The sequence below is a fragment of the Saccopteryx leptura genome, chromosome 2 (genome assembly GCF_036850995.1).
Source record: "Saccopteryx leptura isolate mSacLep1 chromosome 2, mSacLep1_pri_phased_curated, whole genome shotgun sequence".
Taxonomy (NCBI): domain Eukaryota; kingdom Metazoa; phylum Chordata; class Mammalia; order Chiroptera; family Emballonuridae; genus Saccopteryx; species Saccopteryx leptura.
The window spans coordinates 4,575,006-4,601,889 of NC_089504.1; the positions used below are offsets into that span (position 1 = coordinate 4,575,006).

Sequence of the window (26,884 nt, forward strand, 5' to 3'; positions counted from 1 at the left end):
CAGGAGGCATAAGCTCCCCAACTCACAGGAGTCACTGCTGCTGCTCACGGAAGAGGCTGAGAGTCATCTAATTAATTCTGTATTTACCAGGTGGTTTGTTTGTTTATTTATTTATTAGAGAAAAAGAGACACACAGACAGACAGGAAGGGAGAGATCAGAAGCATCAGCTCACAGTTGTGGCACATTAGTTGTTGTTCATTGATTACTTTCTCATATGTGCCTTGATTGAGGGGCTCCAGCTGAGCCAGTGACTCTTGCTCAAGCTAGCGATCTTGAGCTTCAAGCCAGTGACCCCCTTGCTCAAGCCAGATGAGCCCGTGCTTAAGCTGGCAACCTTGGAGTTTTGAACCTGGGACCTCAGTGTCCCAGGTCGACGCTCTATCCACTGCGCCACCACCAGTCAGGCCAGATTGGTAATTTTTAAAAATTATGTTTCCTCGTTTCTTGACTTAAATCTTTCCAGATGACAAAGGCTTAGCATCCAGTATCTGGATTTGAGATGTGGAAGCATCCAGTGGTTTTCATTTCACTCATTTCTTGGTTGAAAAACCTGTTTTTTTGGGGGGGAAGAAATATCCAGGGACACATCTCTTGTGGGGACGGTCAGTGTGCATGTGTGGGGAGAGCAGCAAGTAGCACCTGTACGGCAGTGAGCAGTCGGCCCCTGCGAGGCCTCTAGCATTGCCCGGTCTCCACTGTCCCAGGAGCCGGCATCACAGCGAGCCTGGGCCACCCTCCGCAACTGCCTTGATTAGAGTCGGGGTGACAAGGGAAATGTCTGCATTTTATAAGCAGATTTAAATGTTACCAATGGTGATTTTTATCCTAAGAAGTCATGTTCAGACTGCATTTCCATAGAGAAATATTTATAACATTATAGAACTTCAATGTTAGAAGAGGCTGTTGACATAATTCTAGCCTTACTCTTTAGACTGTTGAGCCAGGCCTAAAGTTTGCATTTAAACACTAGTGTTCCGCAGGTAGTCAACAATATTGTGGTAACTGTACTGGACATGCTGGGGCACGCTTTGTAAAATACATCATTGTCTAACCATAATGCAGGATGCTCAAAGCTAATACAAAGTAATACTATGTGTAGAAAAATAATTAATACACTTTTGATTTAAAAAAATACCTGTATTCAGCATTTCTGGTGGACATGTAAAGATAACTCCAGAATGTATCATTCTTCCCTTTTACTCCTACCTTGGTCAGTAACAGAGAAAGGTCAGGTATACTTCCAGTTTTTGTTGGATGTAGAGCAGGGGTTGGGAACCTATGGCTCGCGAGCCAGGTGTGGCTCTTTTGATGGCTGCATCTGGCTCGCAGACAAATCTTTAATAAAAAAATAATAATGTTAAAAATATAAAACATTCTCATGTATTACAATCCATTCATTTCCTACCACTCATGTTCATGGTTGTGGGTGACTGGAGCCAATCACAGCTGTCCTCCAGCACAACACCAAATTTTTATTGGATAATGTGTAATGTACACGGGTCGTTGTATGGTTCACACGGAATCACATTTTAAAATATGTGGTGTTCTTGGCTCTCTCAGCCAAAAAGGTTCCCGACCCCTGGTGTAGTATGTAAGTGGACACTTATTCTGGTGGTTCATACTTAGCTGGAGTCGGGAACATGATGGCCTCAGACACGGACTTCTTCCACTAACAGGAGTGTAAGCAACAAGATGGCCACCGTGCTGTCCCTCTTCCGAGAGCTGTTCTGACACACTGTCACCTTCTGTAATCGGTCAGGATGCTCTTATTGGTACATTGCCTCTCCTGCCTGCACCTTTGTAAGTGGCTAGGTGACCCTCCGACATGGTCCTTCTTGTCGAGCCTGTGCCTTGCTCTCCAGGACCACGCGGGGCAGACAAGCTGAGCTGGGGATGGACTGTGAGGCGCTTACCTGGGGTGGGGGCACCAGTGCTCGTGTGCCCTCCGCTCTTCTCCTTTCAGTGCTAGCTGCTCACCCTTCCCGCCTCCGTCTTACGTCCTCTTTCTCCCTGAACAGATAGTCCCTGAGAGGGTTGTTGTCTCCAGTTTTAGCCACATCTGCAGTTTGCCTCGTTAGTGAATCTGTTCAGAGATGTGAGTGATACCTCCTCCAGCTGATTGGCGTCTTTGAGGGGTGGTGACACACAGGCAGCTGGAGCGGAGATGGGACCGGGTGTGCAGAAGGCCTGTTGATGAAGGTGTGAGTCTGGGGTGTTCCAGGGAGGGGAAGACACTGCTGCCCAGCTTCTCGTTGACTTCGCTGCCAGGGTGTGAAGTTGGGACATGTGAAGAATTTGTGTAGGAAGAAACCCGAATGGCAGTTAGCATGTCAGTGACGCTGTGACAGCAGGAAGCAATGACCCTGATCTGGTCTCCTGCTTTCATCCTAATTGAAAGGCCTGAAATCCAGCTTCCCAGTAGAGAAGAAATAGGCAAATAAATTGGAGGCTTCCTTCTTATGGTTTATTGATGCTGTCTTGACCAACTCAAAAAGATCATTTACCCATAAAAGCTCAAATCTAAGGTTGTTTTTCTTTTTTAAAAGAATACTGGCTATTTGAAAGAAGCCTGAGGAGATAAAAGGAGAAAAGATACTAATACCATTAGCTAATATTCAGATAAAAACCCCAGCAAGACAATTAGATTTGTGGTATTTTTTTTCTGTAGCTGTTCTCCTTGGCACAGATGATAACGGGCAGGCTGGCTTGTTTCTCTCCTCAGAGTGATGTTCAAAAGAAGCCACCCGAGCTTTATTGTAACACGTGGTTCTTTCTCATTAGCTGCAAACAAAACACATTTCAATAATGAGGGGCAAAGGTCCTGTGACTGAAAGTGGTGATGAGGGGGCCGGGTTTGCACGGATCCTGATCCGAGTCGGAGGCTTACTTACTGGTTTAGGGGAAATGGGGCTGTACGAGAATCTCAGACTAGCCCTCCTCACGGGTGTGATGGCTCCAGGGCCCACGTGTCCTCAGATGGGGCAGCGAGCTTCGGCTCGCTCCGTTGCCGCGGCCCTGGCTGTTCTGGTCAGTGTTCTGAGGGGCCCAGGATGCTGCGTGGGTCACGTTCGTTCTTGTTGCCATCATGAGGACACTGGTTTTCAAAGGGACCCCCTCAGTCAAAACAGATCATACATGCGGGTTCTCAGGACAGTAAAAGAATTTATGAAAGCCCATCAGGCAGCCACATAATTGCCCCATCAAACAGCGATATCAGAGCTGCTGGGAGGTTAAATGCGCTGCTGCTGAGTCTAGAGTTTAGATTTTCTGACAGTATTGAGATTTCTAGGTTTCTTTTCTCCAAGGATTTTTTCTTTCTTTTTTTAAATAACCTTGAATGATATTAAAACCTTAAAATGGCAAGATATAGAACTTCCTCAAGCTCTCCCCCGCCCCCACTTGAGACGTGACTGGAGTCAAGAGGGGAAAGACAGGCGACATCTCGGTGCCTAAGAGGTCAGAGTGAAGGGAGCGAACCAGAGCCTGCCGACGCTGGTGGTGCTGGCGGCACCGCCCCTGAGCACGGCCTGGACCCTGTCTGGGAGGAACCCGTGCGCGGCTGGAGCGGAGGTGACAGACAGGTCCGCAGGCTGCCCCGGGGCAAAGGTGCAGCGCACTCACCCGCACGCACGGAAGGATCTGGGAAGTGAAGGCGAGATGGCCCGCCTTCCTCTTAGATACGTGTGGCCTTGGGTCAGTCACCTCTCGGAGTGGCGTCCCCTCTAGTGTAAAGTGGGGGTCGGGTGGGGGTTGGCCTCTCTAAGGCCTTTCTCTGGCATTAGGGTTCTGTGGCTTGGAGTGATCCACATGCAGCCCTGCGGGTGCCTTTTCCTGGACTCGTGTCTGCAGGGGGCTCAGGCCGCTGCTCCTTGGGGCGAGCAGAATAAGGGATGAGAGGCTTGCTCGCTTCAATTGGCTCTGTGGTGACAGGAGCACCTGCAAAGCCGTGTGTTTGCTGTTTCAAGGGGCCAGTCGTCAGAGGACCCATCATCAGAGGACTGTCTGTCGAAGCCCTTTAGTTCCCAGACTGGTTGCAGTGACGGGCCAGGCCAGGCCATAGCAGGAGCACTGACCTGCAGTCCACTCACCAGGTGATGGCTTCATTAGCATCACCTGAATGCAGTGCACTGCACTGGACACTGGGGAGACTACAAAGTAACCCATGGCCAGGACTCCGCCCACAGGGCTGCCTTCCCTGGGCGCCAGGTCCCACCCTGGCAGGAGCTCTGCGCTCGGACAAGGGCAGCTGGCCTAGGGGCCTGCAGGGGACATGGCGAGCCCCTAGCCTCCCGGCTCTCCTTCCCTCCTCTTGGCCCTGCGGTCCAAGCCAGCCAGAGCTCGCTGCCTGCAGGGGGACATGGCGAGCCCCTAGCCTCCCGGCTCTCCTTCCCTCCTCTTGGCCCTGCGGTCCAAGCCAGCCAGAGCTCGCTGCCTGCAGGGGGACATGGCGAGCCCCTAGCCTCCCGGCTCTCCCTCCCTCCTCTTGGCCCTGCGGTCCAAGCCAGCCAGAGCTCACTGCCTGCAGGGGGACATGGCGAGCCCCTAGCCTCCCTGCTCTCCCTCCCTCCTCTTGGCCCTGCGGTCCAAGCCAGCCAGAGCTCACTGCCTGCAGGGGGACATGGCGAGCCCCTAGCCTCCCGGCTCTCCCTCCCTCCTCTTGGCCCTGCGGTCCAAGCCAGCCAGAGCTCACTACAACGCAGATCTACAGGCAGCCTCGGGGTTACGAACCAGGTGGGTTCTGTAGGTTTGAAAATGTTTAAGTATTTATATGCACAAAAAGGTAGAGGTAAATACTATGTTAAGACAAACATCTAAGTTTCATTTAATAGATAAGTGTACCTGTTCCAGCTTACACACAGGTTCCACTTCAGAACAAATCCATCTCGTCCGTAACCCTGGGCGGCCTGCATCTCATTCTTCAGTTGGGTTTGGGTATCGACGTGTCTTGCTAGTGTTCCTTAGAAACTTAGATGCAATTGGACATAGAGTGATTTTTAAAAATAAAGGGAACCGGCCCTGGCCGGTTGGCTCAGTGGTAGAGTGTCGGCCTGGCGTGCGGGGGACCCGGGTTCGATTCCTGGCCAGGGCACACAGGAGAAGCGCCCATTTGCTTCTCCCCCCTCCCTTCCTCTCTGTCTCTCTCTTCCCCTCCCGCAGCCGAGGCTCCATTGGAGCAAAGATGGCCCGGGCGCTGAGGATGGCTCCTTGGCCTCTGCCCCAGGCGCTAGAGTGGCTCTGGTCGCGACAGAGCGACGCCCCAGAGGGGCAGAGCATCGCCCCCTGGTGGACAGAGCGTGGCCCCTGGTGGGCGTGCCGGGTGGATCCCGGTCGGGCGCATGCGGGAGTCTGTCTGACTGTCTCTCCCCGTTTCCAGCTTCAGAGAAAACAAGAAAAAAATAAGATAAATAAATAAAGGGAACCATGCCTTAAGGTTGAGAAACACCCCCCTGCTCCCCCGCCCCACAGAAGCTTTCGGTGAATCCTGGAGAAGGAGATGATGATGTTCAGCGTGGCAAGAATCAAACCTTGATTGAGCTGTCTTAGGAGCTTCGAGATTTTTTTTGAATGTCGGATTTTCTTAAAGTGGGACCGAGGCCATATGGCGCGGGCAGGGTGGCGCTGCACGGCTGGCTGTGGTACCCGGGCCCAGGGGGCCGCCGCCCACACTGCCACTTTCACGTCCTGGGCCTGATAGGACGCCACCGGCTTAATTAGTACATTGAATGTGACCGGTGTGATGAATTTCCTTCTGTTTTCTCCTCAGCCTTCTGTCTCTTGCGAAGTGGGTCCTTGATCTACCTGGGAGCAGGCAGAAGCGTTAGGAACCCCGGGGAAGGCGTGAATGGGGCAGAGCGCCAAGGAGGGGCGGGGACAGCCCTGCATCTGACTTCTGAGCCCAAGATTTAAGTCGGAAATTTTGTATTTTAATCCTGTTTTTTAGAATTTTCTTTCATGATATGGTATTTGAAGCCTATTAAGGCTAATTGAATTTGGGCCTCAATAGTTTAAGACTTCATTAAAAACAGGTTCTGTAAAAATCTCGGCTACCCAGGGGTGCAGGTTTGCTAACTTACTGTGTGAGGTTGTGGGGACATTGCCTCGCTGCTTTATGGTGAAACAGACGCCCTTTAGGAAGCCAGACGCATCAGACTTTGGATCGGAGTCTAGAGCTAGGCGGCCCTGGGAGAGGTGGTGGCGCGCTCTGCGGAGTGACCCACGGGTGTGCGGTCCCAGGCCCTGTCTCAGCGGAGCCCGTGAGAGTTTACCAGGAGCCCTGCCTGCCAACACTTGGCACCTTGGCATGTTAAATATTACTAACACAGCCTTCATTTTTTTAAAAGTTCTGCAAAATCAGGATTTTTTCATTTCTAAATGGTGTTTTCCCCAGATCATTATGAGTTGTTGAGATGTTCCCAAGTACAGAGGTAACTAGCAGACATAACTGATTAGAAAGTGCTTCAGATTGATACCTCGTAGGAGAATCCTTGGCCAGTCATAGGAAATAGAGGTCGACCTGAATAATCGCAAAGTCGGAGCTGAGAGAAATGGTCTCGAAGTCCAGCCAACACTGAAATCCCCGTCGGCGCCGAGTGGGGACTCACCACATCGGAAGGCCCTACCTCATAAACTCCATCCCCACAGGGGTGAGGTGTGGGCGCTGAACGAGGAGGTGGTTTTGTTCTTCTCTTTCATTTCATTCTTGCGTTCAGTGTAGGGCTGATCTTGGATAGAAAAATCACATTAGAACTTTGATAAGTTGCTTTTTGAAACAGAGTTGTTTCCATGCCACAGACATTTGGAGCAAAGTATGTTTATTGAAATACATTTTTATAGGAAATGTTACAGAACCTGTGATTGAAAACTTATGGCAGTATTTGGGGGAGTGATGTGTTCTTAATGTTAATTTGTGGACCAGCTCTGAAGTTCCTTCTGCTTTTTAAAACCATTGGCTGAGTGAACATTTTCCAAGAGTCTTTTCAGATCTCAACTGTTTCATGGAATGGAATATTTGGTGCTTAAATAATGTATAAATCCAGTTGGACAGGAGCTGCCTGTCAGTTTTATTAACTTTGACCTTTTCTCCCATTATAAAGATGGTTTGGTAAATATTTAATGGGCCCCTTATAGATCTTGACAGTCGGAGCGTGTTCCTGGAAGCCGGGATAAGTATCTATGATTAACAAATGTCGCTTAATCACTGTGAGTCAGCTTTCAAGGATAGGTTTTGTTTTTGGGAAGAGGAGCCCCTCTCTGTGCATGCGCTCGTGGGGGTGCCGTGCACAGTGGGGCTGTCCCAAGAGGCAGAGGTTCCAAAGGGGCCCTTTAAAGGACAGCCAGCAGCCAGCATGCCTTTCTGCTGTTTTGTTTTTCTTTTGTTTGTTTGAGCAAATGATCGGAACGGTGCCAGGTGGCAGAACCAGCCTGCCCTCCGCAGCGTTAGCAGCCCCTTCCACTCAGAGTCGCAGTCAGCAGGGCCGGACGGCTGAGCTAGCACGGGCCCCAGTGGATGCCAAGCGGAGGAGGGCCGGCAGGAGAGCCCACTCTCGGGCCGGGGGGACCCTGCCAAGCTGTCTTTCCCTTTAATTCCATAAAGCCCCATGCATATTGCTCTCATTGCAGATTCTGGTGGGGAAGATCGAAACCCAAGGAGCTGACATTTTGAAACATTGTCTTTCAAACTTGTACTGTCCCTTGCTTCCATTGATTTCCCATTTAAGAACTCTGTAGGAGAAAAACAAATTTGAGCAAAATTCATTGGTCTAAGATGAGTTGTTAAAGCCAAATTATGCCCCCCTTTTCCACCCTGAGAGGAGCTCCATTTTTATTATGAACGTGATACATCTTTGTCTTGTATTGTGCAGCCATACGGCTCCCGCGGCAAATCGACCACGTAAATCCAGCGGCTGTTAGAAAGCAATATGGATGCTCCGAACACAGACGTTTCGGTCTTACTGGGTGACTGGATATCTTCATTTTTATAGCCGCTTCCAAGAAGTAGATCATTTCATTTAGTTTTGTTTTCTTTCATTCCCTATGTGTGTGCAGCTCAATGGCTTTAGGTGAGGCCATTTATTTTTCAGAACGTTATTACCCTTTGCATCCAAGGCCCAGCCCCTTTTAAACTGTGGCCACGTTTCATTACCATGAGCTGTAATGTAGCTGACTCGGCACAGGAAATCTATCCTTTGAAGAGCATTTTGAAAAGAAATTGATCTGGAGCTTCAGAATGAATTACTATTTGTATGTTCAGTTGATTCTAAATAACGTTTGAGAGACCTCGCTTAATTTGAGAAAGAGGGCGGGAACATACTAGGTGTGATCTACGGTCTCAATCCAGATTCTTAGCGTGGCGTTTTCACATTTGAATGTTTTATTTACATCTGTTCAAAACTGGAATACCTGTCAAGAATAATTTTATTACAGAGATTGATGACAACTCCTACAATCTAAAATATAAAAAGTATGGGATTAAAAAAGAAAGATAAGAGTCACCATCACACGTCAGATTGGCTATAAGCTTCACTTGTCAACTCGTGAGGACCAGCTGTATTTAAATCACCAGATCCTGGTGGCAGGAGTCAGGGATGACAGTGATGGGGAATTTCTATATTTTGACTAGGTGGCAGTTTTGCAGATGTGTCCATTACCCAAAACATCAAACAGTACACTTAAAATGTATGCTTTTTATTTTATGTAAAACATAACTCAATAAAGTGGATTTAATAAAAGAAATCTTCTTTGGTTTGGAATTAGCTAGTGTTACTTCTCTTTTCCAATAGAGAAATGGCGGTATAGAGAAGTAAAAGGATCTGCCCTAAGTAATCTCTGAAGTTCAGCAGTTTATCCAGAACAAAGCCCAGGAAGCCGGTCCTGAGCTGGTTGCGAGAGATGGATGCTTCCTCTCCCCCGATGTATTCCACTTAAGTGTGGGAGGAGCGAAGTTACCTTCTTACGCCCCTTCTCTGCTGTGGGTCTTTATCCATTTGGATACATTGTTGTAAAATACCTTCCTGAGTTTATCATAGTTGATACTTGTAACTTAACCACTGGGAACAGGGGCCCACAGCTTCTGAACCCTAACTCCACATTATATTTGAATTGTTTCTAAGCAGCATAGCCCTGGTTTACTGCAGTAGTTTGTGAGTTATATGGTTTTTATTATAAGCATGACATAACATTGGCAAGAGTTCCCAGAACTAATTTATCTTTAAGAATGAATGGATCTTCTTATAAAAAATGACATAGGCTTTAAAGCCATTTACATAAAGTATATATGAAAGATGTAAAAAAAATGTTTAAAATTCTCTAATTCTACTAAGAAATGCACTATTAAAATTTTAGAGAGCATCCTAAGTGTGTCTGCTTGTAACGTAAACTTTTTTCAATTCAACAAAAAGATGTAATGTTCTCTATGTTGTAACCTATTTCCCAGCGATTGTTGGGCATTTAGATTGTTTCTGGTTCCTTCATTATTATGTAATGCCTCGTTGAGCGACCTTATTCATATTCCTTCCGTATTTCTGATCATCTCCTTTTGAATACATTCCTTGAAGCAAAATGTTAGCATCAGTATTTGAAAATTTAGACTGTTCCAAAGGGGTGAGATGTATCAGGTATTGCCGGTTGAAGTGAAACCCTGGGCCTGCCTTTCCTGACCGCTCCTTCCCTTCCCGTGTTCTGTCTCTGCAGTTGCAGTACCATGCGGGTCTGGCATCTGGCCTCTTGAATCAACAGTCGTTGAAACGTTCTGCTAACCAGATGGGAGTATCTGCGAAACGTAGACCGAAGGCTCAGCCCACAACTCTGGTCCTACCGCCTCAGTGAGTAATGGGTTTGAACGAGGGCCTTGGTCCAGGGCGAACTCGGCTCGGTGTTCGTTATTGTCTATGGACAGTTATTTTTGCAAGATTGTTTTTTTTTTCCTTTTAAAAAAGTATCTGTTAAAATTAGAAACCCAGCATGTAGGTAACATATTTTGCATAGGTCGTAAATGAAGCAGTTATAATATAGTTCCTAGTTTACGTATTCTGTGTGTGGCTTTTCCACATAGGACTGTAAGTTTTCGTAGCGTATTCTTTGTTTCCTTCTCACATCGCCTTAGTAGACAGAGGGCGAACACAGCTGTCCTTACTTTACGAGTTGGGCAGCTGAGGAGCACATTGTGGTCAGCTGCCAGCTACTTAGAGACCCTGGGAGAGCCAGCATGAGAGTCGGCGTGAGGCTCACGTGTTCTTTTCTTACTAATAATATGTGTGCTTTGTTTTCCAGTAGGAGAGAGCTGTAAGGTTCATGAGGCGTGCAGCTTGATCATTGTTGCATGTGTACACCTCCTTGTAGCCATGTGGCCACCGCTGCCAGACCCTGGAAGGGCTCCTCATGGTTCTCCTTATAAAAATGACATTGGCTCTAAAACCATTTACATAAAGCATATATGATTAATAGTAAGAAAGAGAGTAAAAATTGCTCTAATTCTACTACTTAGAAATGCCCTATTAAATTTTAGAGAACATCTTTTTAAGTATCTCTGTTTACAGTGTAAGTTTCTTTTTTCAATTCAACAAAATGATGTAAAGTTCTTTTTAAATTCTAACTACTTCCCTCCCTGTACCACTTCCCTCCCAATTTTAACACTGTTACGACTTTGTTCTTGAACTTCATATCAATGGGTCACACAGTATGTAATCCTTTTTTTTTCTTTTCTTCGTATTTTTCTGAAGTGAGAAGTGGGGAGGCAGACAGACAGACTCCCGCATGCGCCCGACTGGGATCCACCCGGCACGCCCACCAGGGGGTGACGCTCTGCCCACCAGGGGGCGATGCTCTGCCCATCTGGAGTGTTGCTCCATTGCAACCGGAGCCATTCTAGTGCCTGAGGTGGAGTCCATGGAGCCATCCTCAGTGCCCGGGCCAACTTTGCTCCCATGGAGCCTTGGCTGTGGGAGGGGAAGAGGTAGATAGAGAGAAAGGAGAGGGGGAAGGGTGGGAAAGCAGATGGGCACTTCTCCTGTGCACCCTGGCTGGAATCTAACCTGGGACTTCCACACGCTGGGCTGACGCTCTACTGCTGAGCCAACCTGCCAGGGCAGTATGTAATCTTTTATATCAATTTTTTTTCTCCACTCAATGAATATCTGTCAGATTCACCCAAGTTGGTTGTTCTTTACTGTTGCAGTGTGGTATTCCTTCCGAAAGGCCATTCGTTTACCTGTAGGGGATTTTGTACCAGGAACCCTCGTAGATGAGGACCAAGGTCCACTCTGTGGCGTAGACTCGGAAACGTGAACACAGCCGTCTCTGCTGATAGCCTTCCTGCCAGCATGCACACTCCCCTGGGAGGGACAGCACCCTCAGGCTTGACCTGGGCTTGAATCATGTTTCCTCGCTCACCTGCCCTCAGCTGCTCCGTTACATCCTCAGTTACAAGCTACATGACAGAATTTTCAGTCCAAAGGCGCATTGACATTTGAAACTCAATTGTTTGCATTCTTTTATTTTGTCTGATTAGCAATATTTATTGTACCCACTGTCCAGCAGGCCCTGTCCTAAGCTCTGGGGATAAAATCATGAGCAGGACAGACGTCCCATCTTCCTGGAGCTTTTTGTTTCCTGGGGGGAAAACACCGAAAAGAAAAGAAGCACCTTACACAGATTAATAAACACAGTGCCTGACCAGGCAGTGGCGCAGTGGATGGAGCGTCGGACTGGGATGCAGAGGACCCAGGTTTGAGACCCCGAGGTCGCCAGCTTGAGCGCGGGCTCATCTGGTTTGAGCAAAGCTCACCAGCTTGGACCCAAGGTCGCCGGCTTGAGCAAGGGGTTACTCAGTCTGCTGAAGGCCTGCAGTCAAGGCACATATGAGAAAGCAATCAATGAACAACTAAGATGTCACAACGAAAAACTGATGATTGATGCTTCTCATCTCTCTCCGTTCCTGTCTGTCCCTATCTGTCCCTCTCTCTGTCTCTGTAAAAAATATAAAAAATATGCCTGACCTGTGGTGGCGCAGTGGATAAAACGTTGACCTGGAAATGCTGAGGTCGAAACCCTGGGCTTGCCTGGTCAAGGCACATATGGGAGTTGATGCTTCCAGCTCCTCCCCCCTTCTCTCTCTCCTTTCTCTGTCTCTCTCCCTCTCTCTCCTCTCTAAAAATGAATAAATAAAAATATATATAAAAAATAAAATAAATAGTTATTTCTGGTTATGATTGGTGCGTAGCAGGGGAGCACGGAGGGTGGTGGGAGTGGGGACAAAGAAGGCCTCTGAGGAGATGACATTAGGGGACACTTGGAGAGCGAGGGGAGAAAGGCCAGTGAGGAGCTGGGGAGGTGCCGGAAAGACTCTGGGACCTTTTCTCTCGTTGGTGGACACTGTGAGACCATGGCTTCTGTGACTTTCGGGTGTTCCCCGCAATAGTGTGTCCTTCCGGGTTAGAATGAGCGGGACCAGCCAGCCACCGGCCGGCCATCTCTTGTCTGCGGCAGGCACCGGCGCCATATTTTTCAGACACCGCAGGGTCCGCTTCTTTGCATGATACAAGACAGTTTCACTGTTTGCCAGAAAACTTCCTCAGGAACATTATCCATTGTTTCTCTTGTGTTGATGTGGTGCTTCTGCAGATCTCAACTCTCAGCGCTCAGAAGTCTAATGGGCCTTGTAACTTGTCATTTTCCCTGCATGGATTGTCGACTGAGGCAGGACGTTTGGCGAGGAGTGAAAGGCTTTCTAATGGTCCCGTAAAACCGGAGCCAGACCATGTGTGTTGCTAATGCTCTCTTGACAAAAGTCAGTGCTTGGTCCATCTGTTCACCATTTGTTAATTTGCATTGGCTTGAAACCTGTTTACAGGTGACATGCTATTATGAGGACACTTAGAAACTATTTTAAGCACCGAGGCAATCAACAGACTATTCTCGTGCCAGACAGAAAAGAGGTGTTCACAACTGTCATTATAAATTTATAATAAATCACTCAAAATACTTAGTTTCAAAGAGAAAAGTGGTTACTGTGTCCCAAGAAGACAACGTTGAAATGATTTCCTATACTTAGGGGCCGTTGGCTGTGAGAATCGACTGCCGCCTTTCCTTGATCCTGGAATCTCTTTATAGAACTGCCGCCCCGTGGTTCTGTATCTGCAGATGCGGAACGGGACCTGTGGCTGAAGGTCATTCATGCACTCCTTTGAGCATCTACTCAGTAGAGTCTACGGTGTGCCCCTTCCTGTGCTACAATAGATAGCGGGGACAGAAGCACCGACACGATATGGCTGCTGACCTGCCTGGATTATAGAATTCTTAAGTTAAAAATAGGACCCTGCTAGTGTATATATTATCATAAGTTTGGGGAAAAGAAAGATAACATAAAAGAAAACAACAACAAAAACCCTCCAAAAAAGATTGTATTGTCATGTCGCTCTGTCTCACATCAGTATTTATTGAGTGTAGTTGTTAGATTTTAAGGTGTAATTTGATATGTAGAACACTGATTACAAAATTTTATTATAAGCACTGCATAACCGTAAAATAATTTCATCATTAAGACAATCTCTTGAACTCCCTTATAAAACACCAGCTAAATGCTTCAAGGTCACTACATTGGTTATCAATTGCTGTCTAAGAAACTGCCCCGAAACCCAGTGGTTTCCCAGCAGTAAACACAGCCTGTCGCGTTTCCTGAGCTCCGGGGTCTGGGGGGTTCGGCCGGGGGTCCTGCCTCAGTGTCTCACAGGTTGCGGTCAGCTCTCAGCCACACCGCGGGCGTCTGAAGGGTGGACTGGCATGCGGAGGCCGCTTCCACGGTGGCTCGCTCACATGGCAGGCTGCTCGGTACGGGCTGTTGATGGGCGAGCTCAGTCCCTCCCGTGTGGACCTCTCCGCAGGGTGCTGAGTGTCCTCGTGACCTGCAGGTGACGTCTTCCAGAGCAAGTGAACTGAGATGAGAGCCTGGTGGAGCCCCTCCTTTGATGTCTTAGTCTCAGGACACATGGCATCTGTGCCACCCTTTCTGTGTGTGAGAGATGAGTCACTGCGTCTGGCTGACGTGGGGGAGGGGGGATGCAGCCCTCCCTTTTGAAGGAAGGAGTGTCAGGGTTGCCAGTGAGGAGGGACATTGCACAGAGGGGGACTTTTCACTCGGTTACTTTTCAGCAGGTACTTTCTCTGGGCCTTCAGGTGGCTGGTGCCCGCACTATGCTGGGTGTGGGGAGGAGGAAGGTGGAGCTTGGGCTCTCAGGAGGCTCTGAGTGGAAACAGAGGCACGAAGAGGGAGCGGGGATCACCGTCAAGTGAGCCGCATCCTAATGACGTGACCCTAACATGCCAGAACAGGCCGTGGCGGGAGCTGAGAGAGATCCACCCAGGAGGCCCTGCCGGATGTAACCCAGTCCCCCAGCTGCCGGCCGTGGAGGGGGACGCTTTGCTGGATGCTTTCTGCAGAGGCGGATAGGATTCCAAGGAGAGGTTCTACCTCTAAACAGGGGAGGCGGCCGGTGAAGGGCCAGCGCTGGGCCCCCACGTGCCCCTCTGGAACTCCGACATCGGTTCACGCGGTGGCTGCAGGGCTTGTGCATTGGTTCACGGGGGAGGAGGCGCTCGGGCCGCCAGGACAAAGCCCCTGGTCCTGCCCGAGTGTGTGAGACCACAGGCACGCAGATAGGCAGGAACGCAGGCCTCTTAACAATGTGTTTGTTTTTAAAATGCAAGACTCAGCACCCGACTGTGTCCCTGTAGGATCGGTGATTTGAGGGATTAATGATTCATATCTATCTCCCCACCAAAGAAGCTTGCGAGATGACAGACGTGTTCCTGTCGAAAGATCTTTTATCACCTGTTGGCTTGCAGTGACGCTGATGAAGCGACTCAGTCCCCTGGTCCCCAAGTGTGCATAGTAAGCCCTTGCAGGATGGCACTGCCGTTTCATCAAGGAGCCGTGTGCCCTGGTGCTGGACAGACATTGCTGGGCTTCTGATCCTTGTGGGGTCACACTTGTCTGGACGGTGGCCGTCTTGTTTGATCTGTAAGTTGCATGTTGAGATACCTTTGTATTAAAGATGTCAGCTGTAGGTCTTTGATAACAGCCTCACCTGTGTGATGCATTGTGCAGTGTCCTTTGGTGCTAACATGGGATGGCGGTCTAACCAGCATGGCCGCACGGGGTGGCCTGGCACCCCTGGGCCGCGGCACCTCTGCCCGATGAGGTGCTGGCTCCCATGGGAGCAGAGGGCAGACCCTTCTGTATTCCTGTCTGCACACAGATTCGTTTGTGCTGGAGGGAATAAAAATTAATTGTTTTGCAGAAAGGTTATTTTTTAAAATACTGCCTTCCTCCCCTGGAAGTTGTGGAGACGGGCTGTTTCTTTTGTACCGTGTGATCTTTCGTGACAAGGTCCTGCTGCTAAATCAGGCACGTCTCCTCTCACCGGCTGCCTTCTGTCTGGTCACCAGGAGGTGCCGTCCAGCGCCCAGCCAGGCGCAGCCCTCTGCTCCCCCATGAGGGCCGGCTCCTCTCACTGGCCGCCTTCTGTCTGGTCACCAGGAGGTGCCGTCCAGCGCCCAGCCAGACGCAGCCCTCCGCTCCCCGATGAGGGCCGGCTCCTCTCACTGGCCGCCTTCTGTCTGGTCACCAGGAGGTGCCGTCCAGCGCCCAGCCAGGCGCAGCCCTCCGCTCCCCCGTGAGGGCCGGCTCCTCTCACTGGCCGCCTTCTGTCTCGTCACCAGGAGGTGCCGTCCAGCGCCCAGCCAGGCGCAGCCCTCCGCTCCCCCGTGAGGGCCGGCTCCTCTCACCGGCTGCCTTCTGTCTGGTCACCAGGAGGTGCCGTCCAGCGCCCAGCCAGGCGCAGCCCTCTGCTCCCCGATGAGGGCCGGTCCCTCTCATCCGCCCGAGCCGCCTCTGCATCGGTCTGTGCTCTACAGCCCAGCGTTCCCTTTGTCCTGGGTCGTTCCTGGTAGAGCGCAGCCCTGCTTACCCGATACCTGTACCTGGAAGAGCGCCCAGCGCACTCCCACCTCCCCTCTCTTCCCAGCAGAACTCCCTGGGAGCGTTGATGGGATTCGCTGGGTTTCCCGGCCGCCCCAGGCAACCGCCGTCTGAGTGTGTCCCTCCCGCGGAAGGCCACGGACACGGGGCTCCTGCCGCTTTGGGCCGGTCAGCATGACGGTTTGGAGCCTCGTTCGTGTTGCGTGTGTCTGTGGCTCACCCCGTTTTCTCACTGAGGAGTGTTCCTTGGTGCTCTTTGGAGCCCACCGGGGGCATTTCCCGAACACCCTCACTCGCGTCAGCACTCACTAACTAACACCTTTGCCGGTGCGGGCGCCTGCACTCCCCGCCCCTGTTCTTGGACGACCTACCTCAGGTGTGAGTAACATCACACAGAAACAGCGTGTGGGGACAAGTGTTGCTGGAAAGCTCCACCGATCCGGAGGGGACGGGGATCATGACAGCATGCACACCGAAGGGTTCCAGTGTTTGAACAACGGACGCCTTCAGGTGGCTCCGGGAGTCGAAATGAAAGAGACTCATTTTCTACCACCGCCTTGCACACCAATTCCCAAGGTCGCCGACTTGAAATTGCACGTGGCATTCGTCCAGATGATTGGACTCTCTCCAGGGCATGTGGTAGATGTGCTTCTCTTCCTGAAAGGCAGAGGTTCGCGCTGTCTTCTGCTTAATGTGAAACCAGTGGGAATCACCGCGAGCAGAGCAGGGACAGGAATCTGCCCTGGGAGACGGTGATGAGTGAGGGTGGAGCGCGCCATGGTCACTGCTGTTGAACCCGAGCGGAGCAGACACTTGGCAGGGTGGCGCGCGCGGAGCCCGGAGTCTTCCGGAGGCTTCCTGGCCGTGACGTCATCATCTCTGCTGTTGCTGGCTTTCAAGATCTTTTCACGGGAGTTTTTCCTCGGCTGCACAGATACAAAACATACAAAACATCAGGTTTCTGTAGATGTCATTTGACCAGTGGCTGTGAATGTGCTTCCTTCAGGGGCCCAGTTTTCTTCTTGATGACCTGGCTTTGTTTTGCTTCCTGAGGACCTTGCTGTTTTGTTGCGAGCAGAATTTGTAATGTGTTGACAAGTTGGTGGTAGATTCTTCAGCCTAGGTGGTGATAGGAGCTGTGAGCAGGAATACTTGGCCCTGCCTTTTGCTGCGGGGGTTGGGGCTGCCTCTGAGCCAAGTCCAGTGAGTAAACCCTGAACGAGAGCAGACCAGCTGTGCCATGAGCATTTGAAATGCAGAGGCTCGTTCCCTGAGTCCCCTTTCCAGGGGTGCTTGTGTCCTGGGCGACCCCCGTGCTGGGCTCGTGTGCAGGGCCAGTGTGCGGTCCGTACGGAGTGTCCTGAAAGGAGACAGAGCTTCGCAGCTGTAAAGTTCCTGAGTTTTAGGAAAAGTCATCAAAACTTGAGTAGAAGTTCACTAACTCCTTCTTTCCCCTATTGGCAAGTATTAAGTAACAATATTCATTAAATACCACAGAGAGGCTCTGTAATAAAGAAGTAATCCTTGGCCCTGGTGGCTGTGACTCTCCAGAAGAGTTGAAATTGAGAATATAATTAAAGATTAAAACATTGTTTGCATTCTAGAACATGGAGCAATCTTCCTCTCCATTGCGAGACCATATTAATAAGGAAGAGATCAGTTTCCAATAACCGACACTACAGACTCATTTATTAACATCCTCTTCAAGTGTCTGGCTTCTCTGGCCTTTTTCCGGCAAGGCTGGAGCTGTCTCCAGGAACGCTGAGGGCCACCCATCTGACCTCAAAACGTATCCAGATCTAGCCAGTGGTCCTGAGTTTGGGTGGGGACATTCTGCAGCGAGGGTCACCTGATTGTGGGTCTTCAGTCTCCGTCTGTTGACGGAACAGTTTTCCGCCTGGTTCAGCCTGTTTTTCGTGCAGGGTTCAAGGTTGGTAGGAGCTGGTGTACCTCGCTACTCTAAGGTTTTACAGTTGTGGTTGGGAAAGGCGTGGGAACACTGGAGAATGTCACACCATCTCGACACAGCGGCAGAAAGAAGCCCTTTGTGGTCAGCTTCCTGGTGTCAGGCTGCGTGAAGCCAGCCCACGCTGCCCACCCAGAGCGGGAACAGGGAGGCCAGGGCTCTGCCTGACTGGTGTCCAGTTTAATGTGCAAACCCCATTCCGTGTTCTCCCTCTGCTTTTTATTCTTACTTCTTTCTGAGTGCTGTTCACACCAGTGTGTTTCCTGTGCCTTGCAGCCGCGTCAGAGGCACTTGGAGGCCGAGGGCAGATAGTCTTCCGAGGTCAGTCTCCGCTGCCACCTCGTTCTCCTCGCTCTCAGACTTGCATCCCAGGGCCCGGGGAGACACTCAGAACTAGTTCTTCAACTGTCCTTTTTTGAGTGTTCATGTGCTCGTGTGTTTGGCAGGGAGGGAAGGAACGTCTCTGCTAGCCTGTGTCACTGACGGGGAAGGGAAGTGACCCCGTGACTGGGCAGGGAGGCACCCCGAGCTCGTAGCTCCCCCATGACATTCGGCCTTGTCTGCCCCGTGTTCTGGTCAGACTGGAAGCTCCTTGGGGGCCGGGGCTCTCTGTGTCTCCTTTGCTGCCGAGCCTGGGCTCAGCTCCCTATGGCTGTATGAGCGAGTCCTAAAGGCTCGACCCCCTTGTTCTGCGACACACACACACACACACACACACACACACACACACACACACCCCAGCTGATGAGGCGGAGGACGTCTTTTTACAAGATGTTCTGGGCCTGTGTCTACTGCTCATGGCTCTTGGTAAGTTGGAATAGTAAGCACTGGGCATTTAAGTGTCTGGGAACCAGGTGCCGTTTGGACTGACAGCAGTGCCTGCAGGTGAGGATTTGGAGCTGCCATCGGTCTGACCCTCCCGAGTGGGGGCTAGTGGGGACGGATAGGACTGGCCCTGGAGTCCCAGGTGGCCAGCGGCCGAGAGCCAGGCGGAGGCCTCGCGGTTGCCAGGGCAGGGAGCAGCAGGCCCTGGGGGCTCGTGAGCAGGGGCGGGGTGCAGAACGTGGTATATTAGGAAGATTAATCAAGTAGCAGAGTGCAGATAACTAAGGTAGTCCTTTGTAGCTGTTTCAAAGATAATTGGTTCATGTAACTTCTCTTTTATCCCCTCTCTTTGGGCAGGAGGCAGATCTCTGGGAGAAATAAAGGAGGAATCCCTCATAAATATTAATGTATTAATCTGTCTATGGAGAATAAATATAGGGACATTTTGTCTTAAACGCTCTATGCCGTTACGCTCATTAGCATATATGGTGTAAAAGATCCTTTTCTCCCTGTGAGCGAGCCATACTTAGTCAGCTGACAACCACATGCTGAACTCTGCAGCTTGTCAGGGCCGTGCGGTTGAGGGCCAGGAGGACCCCTGTGCTCCCCTGCGTCAGCCGGAGGGTTTCTGTGTGCACCCCACGTGCTGGCCCGTGGCAGGCAGCCAGGAGATGAGGACCAGGAGAAGCCCTGTGCTCCCCTGCATCAGCCGGAGGGTTTCTGTGTGCACCCCACATGCTGGCCCGTGGCAGGCAGCCAGGAGATGAGGGACAGGAGGACCCCTGTGCTCCCCTGCGTCAGCCGGAGGGTTTCTGTGTGCACCCCACGTGCTGGCCCATGGCAGGCAGCCAGGAGATGAGGGACAGGAGGACCCCTGTGCTCCCCTGCATCAGCCGGAGGGTTTCTGTGTGCACCCCACGTGCTGGCCCATGGCAGGCAGCCAGGAGATGAGGGACAGGAGAAGCCCTGTGCTCCCCTGCTTCAGCCGGAGGGTTTCTGTGTGCACCCACACGTGCTGGACCGTGGCAGGCAGCCAGGAGATGAGGGCCAGGAGGACCCCTGTGCTCCCCTGCGTCAGCCGGAGGGTTTCTGTGTGCACCCCACGTGCTGGCCCGTGGCAGGCAGCCAGGAGATGAGGGCCAGGAGGACCCCTGTGCTCCCCTGCTTCAGCCGGAGGGTTTCTGTGTGCACCCCACGTGCTGGCCCATGGCAGGCAGCCAGGAGATGAGGGCCAGGAGGACCCCTGTGCTCCCCTGCGTCAGCCGGAGGGTTTCTGTGTGCACCCCACGTGCTGGCCCGTGGCAGGCAGCCAGGAGAGAGTCCCGAGTCCTATGCTGTCTCGTCTTCTAGACCTTCCACGTGGACCTGAGCCCTGTGGACGTGTGTTTATGCTTCTCACTCTGCGAGCGTTTATTAAGCATTTTGTGAGGCGAGCCGTGTGCCTTGTCCGCCGGGAACCAGAGGTGCAGAAGGGCTCTCTGCCGAGGGTGGGAGAGGCAGTGAGCCCTGCTCTGAGCACGAGTCCGAGGTGCTCGCGGCGGTGGGGGAGGTCTGAGGGACCACTTGGCTCTAACGCACCGCAGCCTCTCCCGTCTCCAGAGTGTTGGAGGGAGCGGGTGGTAAAAATAGTCACTAATTGTCGAAACTCGGTGGTAAGAACATAATGCCGTTGATGAGCTCATTATACTGTTTTATCTACTTTTGTGTAAATTTGAAAATTTTCACAGTAAAATGTTTTTAAAAATATGAGTGGAGCTTGGATTGTTGTTGAAGAAATAGATTTGGGAATCCGCAGTGTAGGTTGGCAGGAGAAGTCTCGGGGTGTGTGGGGCTGCCAGAGGCTGAGGAGGGGGCGGAGGAGGGCATGGAGGTCAGTGTAGCCCTGTCACCCGCCCACTGGGTGACACTTCCCCCCATCCGCATCCTCTCCTGGCCTCACTTTCAGCTGCTTTGTCTTGCACCTGTCTCAGACCTACTGTGACATAGACTGAAATTTAAAACTCAGTGTCTTCTATAGATGCCGAATCAAAGAAAAATTATGTAAAATAGCAAACTGTAATAAAGAATCTGACCATTAAGCATTACGTCAAATGTGGCAGTCTGCAGAACCAGTTCAAACACTCTACTTCATTGCACCCTCTAATTGCATTTCTCCTTTACAAGGTGATTTTATCCAGGAAGACAGCTGTCTCGTGTGGTCATTACATCACTGGCCATTACTGGGCAAAGGAGGAGAAGAGGTGGGTGGTTGTATGGTACAGCTCAGCAGATAGGAGCTGGGTCCTTTTTTAATCCTCGTTTGCATAACAAAGAGCACTTCCCCCTGTTAATATTTCACCCTGTGCCATTTCTACCAACGCTGTTTGTGAGGCTTTTTTTTTTTTTAATCTTTCTGCTCTTTCCTGGAATGGAAGGTAATTGTGTTGGTCTTTTGATGTGTCCCTCTTTCTCTCTCTGTGTGTAGGCTGTTAGTGACCCACAGATTGTGGCCCAGAAAGCCCGGTAGGGCTGTAAGTGATCAAGAAGCAGGGAGCCCTCCCTGCTCACCTGGGGCGAAGGCTGTTCCTGCTCTCTGACGGGTACAGCGACCTCGGGGCCGTGAGAACAGGCGTGAGAGGAGATGGCTCTGGCTCTTAGCTTGAGTCTTCTGGAGTGGATGTTGGTCTGGTGGCACCAGTCACTCTGCTAGTCCTCATTCATCATAGATACAGAGGATTTTTTAATAATAAAACGGATTATACTTATTTCTAGCTTCCTCAGCCATTAGGCGTATCACATCTCCAGGCTTCGTGTGGAAAGAGCTGGTGGCTGTCTCTCTGTTTCTCAGCCTCGACTAAGCTCTGAGCTCAGGGCCTGCTGGTTCTTAGAATGAGCTGTCAAGCTCAGTCCTCCGTCTGGGGACATTCCGACAGCGGGGTGGCAGTGGACTAGAAGGGGACCAGCCAGCCAGACCTGGAGGACCCAGCCCTTCTCTGGAGTGACGGAGCCTCTAGAGCAGCTCTCCCATCCTGGAGGACCCAGCCCTTCTCTGGGGTGACGGGGCCTCTAGAGCAGCTCTCCCATCCTGGAGGACCCAGCCCTTCTCTGGGGTGACGGGGCCTCTAGAGCAGCTCTCCCATCCTGGAGGACCCAGCCCTTCTCTGGAGTGACGGAGCCTCTAGAGCAGCTCTCCCATCCTGGTGGACCCCGCCCTTCTCTGGAGTGACGGGGCCTCTAGAGCAGCTCTCCCATCCTGGTGGACCCCGCCCTTCTCTGGAGTGACGGGGCCTCTAGAGCAGCTCTCCCATCCTGGAGGACCCAGCCCTTCTCTGGAGTGACGGGGCCTCTAGAGCAGCTCTCCCATCCTGGAGGACCCAGCCCTTCTCTGGAGTGACGGGGCCTCTAGAGCAGCTCTCCCATCCTGGTGGACCCCGCCCTTCTCTGGAGTGACGGGGCCTCTAGAGCAGCTCTCCCATCCTGGAGGACCCAGCCCTTCTCTGGAGTGACGGGGCCTCTAGAGCAGCTCTCCCATCCTGGTGGACCCCGCCCTTCTCTGGAGTGACGGGGCCTCTAGAGCAGCTCTCCCATCCTGGAGGACCCAGCCCTTCTCTGGAGTGACGGGGCCTCTAGAGCAGCTCTCCCATCCTGGAGGACCCAGCCCTTCTCTGGAGTGACAGAGAGCAGCTCTCCCATCCTGGAGGACCCGGCCCTTCTCTGGGGTGACGGGGCCTCTAGAGCAGCTCTCCCATCCTGGAGGACCCAGCCCTTCTCTGGAGTGACGGGGCCTCTAGAGCAGCTCTCCCATCCTGGAGGACCCAGCCCTTCTCTGGAGTGACGGGGCCTCTAGAGCAGCTCTCCCATCCTGGAGGACCCAGCCCTTCTCTGGAGTGACGGGGCCTCTAGAGCAGCTCTCCCATCCTGGAGGACCCAGCCCTTCTCTGGAGTGACGGAGCCTCTAGAGCAGCTCTCCCATCCTGGTGGACCCCGCCCTTCTCTGGAGTGACGGGGCCTCTAGAGCAGCTCTCCCATCCTGGAGGACCCAGCCCTTCTCTGGAGTGACGGGGCCTCTAGAGCAGCTCTCCCATCCTGGTGGACCCAGCCCTTCTCTGGAGTGACAGAGAGCAGCTCTCCCATCCTGGAGGACCCAGCCCTTCTCTGGGGTGACGGGGCCTCTAGAGCAGCTCTCCCATCCTGGAGGACCCAGCCCTTCTCTGGAGTGACGGGGCCTCTAGAGCAGCTCTCCCATCCTGGAGGACCCAGCCCTTCTCTGGAGTGATGGGGCCTCTAGAGCAGCTCTCCCATCCTGGAGGACCCAGCCCTTCTCTGGAGTGACGGGGCCTCTAGAGCAGCTCTCCCATCCTGGAGGACCCAGCCCTTCTCTGGAGTGACGGGGCCTCTAGAGCAGCTCTCCCATCCTGGTGGACCCAGCCCTTCTCTGGAGTGACAGAGAGCAGCTCTCCCATCCTGGAGGACCCAGCCCTTCTCTGGGGTGACGGGGCCTCTAGAGCAGCTCTCCCATCCTGGAGGACCCAGCCCTTCTCTGGAGTGACGGAGCCTCTAGAGCAGCTCTCCCATCCTGGAGGACCCAGCCCTTCTCTGGAGTGACGGGGCCTCTAGAGCAGCTCTCCCATCCTGGAGGACCCAGCCCTTCTCTGGAGTGACGGGGCCTCTAGAGCAGCTCTCCCATCCTGGTGGACCCAGCCCTTCTCTGGAGTGACAGAGAGCAGCTCTCCCATCCTGGAGGACCCAGCCCTTCTCTGGGGTGACGGGGCCTCTAGAGCAGCTCTCCCATCCTGGAGGACCCAGCCCTTCTCTGGAGTGACGGGGCCTCTAGAGCAGCTCTCCCATCCTGGAGGACCCAGCCCTTCTCTGGGGTGACGGGGCCTCTAGAGCAGCTCTCCCATCCTGGAGGACCCAGCCCTTCTCTGGAGTGACGGGGCCTCTAGAGCAGCTCTCCCATCCTGGTGGACCCCGCCCTTCTCTGGAGTGACGGGGCCTCTAGAGCAGCTCTCCCATCCTGGAGGACCCAGCCCTTCTCTGGGGTGACGGGGCCTCTAGAGCAGCTCTCCCATCCTGGAGGACCCGGCCCTTCTCTGGAGTGACGGGGCCTCTAGAGCAGCTCTCCCATCCTGGAGGACCCCGCCCTTCTCTGGAGTGACGGGGCCTCTAGAGCAGCTCTCCCATCCTGGAGGACCCAGCCCTTCTCTGGAGTGACGGAGTCTCTAGAGCAGCTCTCCCATCCTGGTGGCATGTGAGGCTCATGCGGGGAGAGGCCGGTCAGCCAGGTTTTTATTTAAAAAAATAATTATTGATTTTAGAGAGAGAGAGAGAAAGGAAGAGAAACATCAATTTGTTGCTCCATTTATTTGTGCATTCATTGGTTGATTTTTACATGTGCCCTGACGGGGGATCGAACCCACAACCTTGGTGGATCAGGATGATGCCGTAATCAACTGAGCACCCGGCCAGGGCCGGACATCCATCTTTTTTTTTTTTTTTTTTTTTTTTTTGCATTTTTCTGAAGCTGGAAACAGGGAGAGACAGTCAGACAGACTCCCGCATGCGCCCGACCGGGATCCACCCGGCACGCCCACCAGGGGCGATGCTCTGCCCACCAGGGGGCGATGCTCTGCCCATCCTGGGCGTCGCCATGTTGCGACCAGAGCCACTCTAGCGCCTGGGGCAGAGGCCAAGGAGCCATCCCCAGTGCCCGGGCCATCTTTGCTCCAATGGAGCCTTGCCTGCGGGAGGGGAAGAGAGGGACAGAGAGGAAGGCGCGGCGGAGGGTTGGAGAAGCAAATGGGCGCTTCTCCTATGTGCCCTGGCCGGGAATCGAACCCGGGTCCTCCGCACGCTAGGCCGACGCTCTACCGCTGAGCCAACCGGCCAGGGCCCGGACATCCATCTTTTAAACAGCTCCCAGGATGAGTCCCATTTGCACCTGAGGTTCAGGACCACTGCCTCAGGAGGGGGGTCGGGACAGGGAGAGGGGCCTTGGGACACGGAGGTCAGACATCTGTGAGGCCAGGGGGGCGTCCTGGTGGGCAAAGCCGGCAGAGTTGCTCTGCTCGAGGCCGCAGTCGAGACCCGTGGAGTCTCAAGTCCAGAAGGACTGGGTCCTAGCTGGGTTGCCTCCTCGTTGGCCCCTAAGTGTATCCTGTCAGTTAGAATGCGCCCCCCCCACCACGTGTGGCATGCACAGAACTTGACTTTACACATCAGATCTAGGGCTAGAACTGGTTTTTACAAATGAACGTGACCTCTTTTTTTTTTTTGGCACTATTTTTATTTTTTAAAAAGGACACATAATATAAAGGTCTCCTAAGACCAATTAATTCAATGCAGTTCCTCCAGCAGACATTTAGACAGTAGGAAGCATTGTCCTGCCCCCTAAGGAACCTCTGACATTGTTGAGGGACATGTCTACAGTGTGGTAAAAACCCAGACCTGGAAGAGCCAGGGGCACTTACTTCGCTCCCCTCGTTTGTCCGTGAAGGACGCTGAGGATGCAGGCTGCGAGGTGTTCGTCTCAGAGTCGCAGATTTGTCACAGCAGAGCCAGGACCGGAGCCTCCTGTCTGTCCCCCTGGTGCCCCCACTGGCACTCCACCACCATCTCCCACTCCTGGGTGGCTGGGGGCAACGGACGAGGAAGACGGGGAAAACCCAGGACATGGACAAAAATGTATCTTTCTTATTTTTTATTTTTTGTATTTTTCCGAAGTGAGAAGTGGGGAGGCAGTCAGACAGACTCCCGCATGCGCCCGACCAGGATCCACCCGGCACGCCCACCAGGGGGCGATGCTCGGCGGAGGTCGTGGAGCCATCCCCAGCGCCAGGGACAGCTTGCTCCAATGGAGCCTCGGCTGTGGGAGGGGAAGAGAGAGACGGAGAGGAAGGAGAGGGGGAGGGGTGGAGAAGCAGATGGACGCTCCTCCTATGTGCCCTGGCTGAGAATCGAACCCGGGACTTCCATATGCCAGGCCAACGCTCTACCACTGAGCCAACTAGCCAGGGCCAAAAATGTATCTTTATAGGCTGTATTTTTGAGTGTCATCATAGATTTCTTCCCACCTGTGTTTTTTGCTCTTAGAGTTACCGGAGTTGGATACTCCGCCGGTTGTGTTTTGAGACGTGGACGTGAACCCAGCAGAGGCCGCGCGGCCCATTGCTTCCCGTTCTTGGCCAATGGAGGGGGACGGCCGCGGCAGTGGAGTGCGGGACGCCCAGCGCTCTGCTCCGCGCTCCTGTGGCCCTGGGGCTCTGCCCTGTTAGCACTGCTCTTTGGCGGAGAAGCAGCACTTGATCAGCTAGCAGGAACAGATAGATACTTCTGTTCTACAGATGAGCCCAGGTTTATAGACTCCGAGTTCAAAGAACTGAGACGAGAGATGACTAACCGAAGCGGACTCTGCAGCGAGGGAAGCAGCACCGCAGGACTGGTTAATGATGAAAGCCAGCACGAGGGCGCTCGCTTAACTCTCAGGTCACCCTCCGGCGCTGCTGGTCCTCTGCTTGGCTTCATGGACGGCGGTGCTGAGGCTCGGCCCATGCCCAGGTCTCCCGGTGGGAAGTGGGGGGTCTGGGTTCAGACCTGGGCACCGGGGCCCCAGAGCCCACACTTCCGAGCTGTCAGAGTAGACTGTCTTGTGTCCACCTCCGTCGTGGACTAGGTGTTCTGGAAGCAGGTGCTCAGATGGACATTGGGGTGCAGTTTATTAGGGACCAGCATCTGTGAAAGGAAGGGGAAGAAGCAGGTTTGGGCAGACGGATGCCGCAAACTGGGATGCTGGCCCGCTGAAGCCTGGCCCACCGGGGTGGCCAGTGAGCACTGTCTGTGAGGGTGGTCCTGGGCCATGCTACCCTGCCTCTCAGTCAGCACACACGGGCGCCTCCCGGAGGCCATGGCTTCGACCAAGGGCTCTCTGTGCCTGAGCTGACAGCGGAGGCTGGTCCTGGGTAATGGGTCCTGGGTCCCGACTGCGGCTCCCGTGGCCGGAGCAAGCTCCTCCTCGGACAGGGATCCATCGAAGCGTCTCCTCGCCCACTGAGGTCTTTGTGAACCCCGCTACCGTTACTGCAGGCTCTGTATTGACCTCTGTTGTTAGCAGGTCGGACGTTTGTTGGCTCAGTAATTACAT

The 26,884-nt window shown here is 52.7% G+C and overlaps 2 protein-coding genes across 2 annotated transcripts in view; one reads left to right on the top strand and one right to left on the bottom strand.

Annotated features, from left to right (window-relative positions):
• PRRT1B (proline rich transmembrane protein 1B) overlaps positions 1–26,884 on the bottom strand; it is a 596,855-nt gene that overhangs the window by 164,551 nt on the left and 405,420 nt on the right. The gene's annotated exons all lie outside the window — the stretch shown is intronic.
• MED27 (mediator complex subunit 27) overlaps positions 1–26,884 on the top strand; it is a 212,251-nt gene that overhangs the window by 62,472 nt on the left and 122,895 nt on the right. Inside the window, exon 3 of the mRNA XM_066366884.1 lies at positions 9,692–9,822. Within this exon, the coding sequence (XP_066222981.1) occupies positions 9,692–9,822 (131 nt within the window). The remainder of the gene's footprint in view (positions 1–9,691; positions 9,823–26,884) is intronic.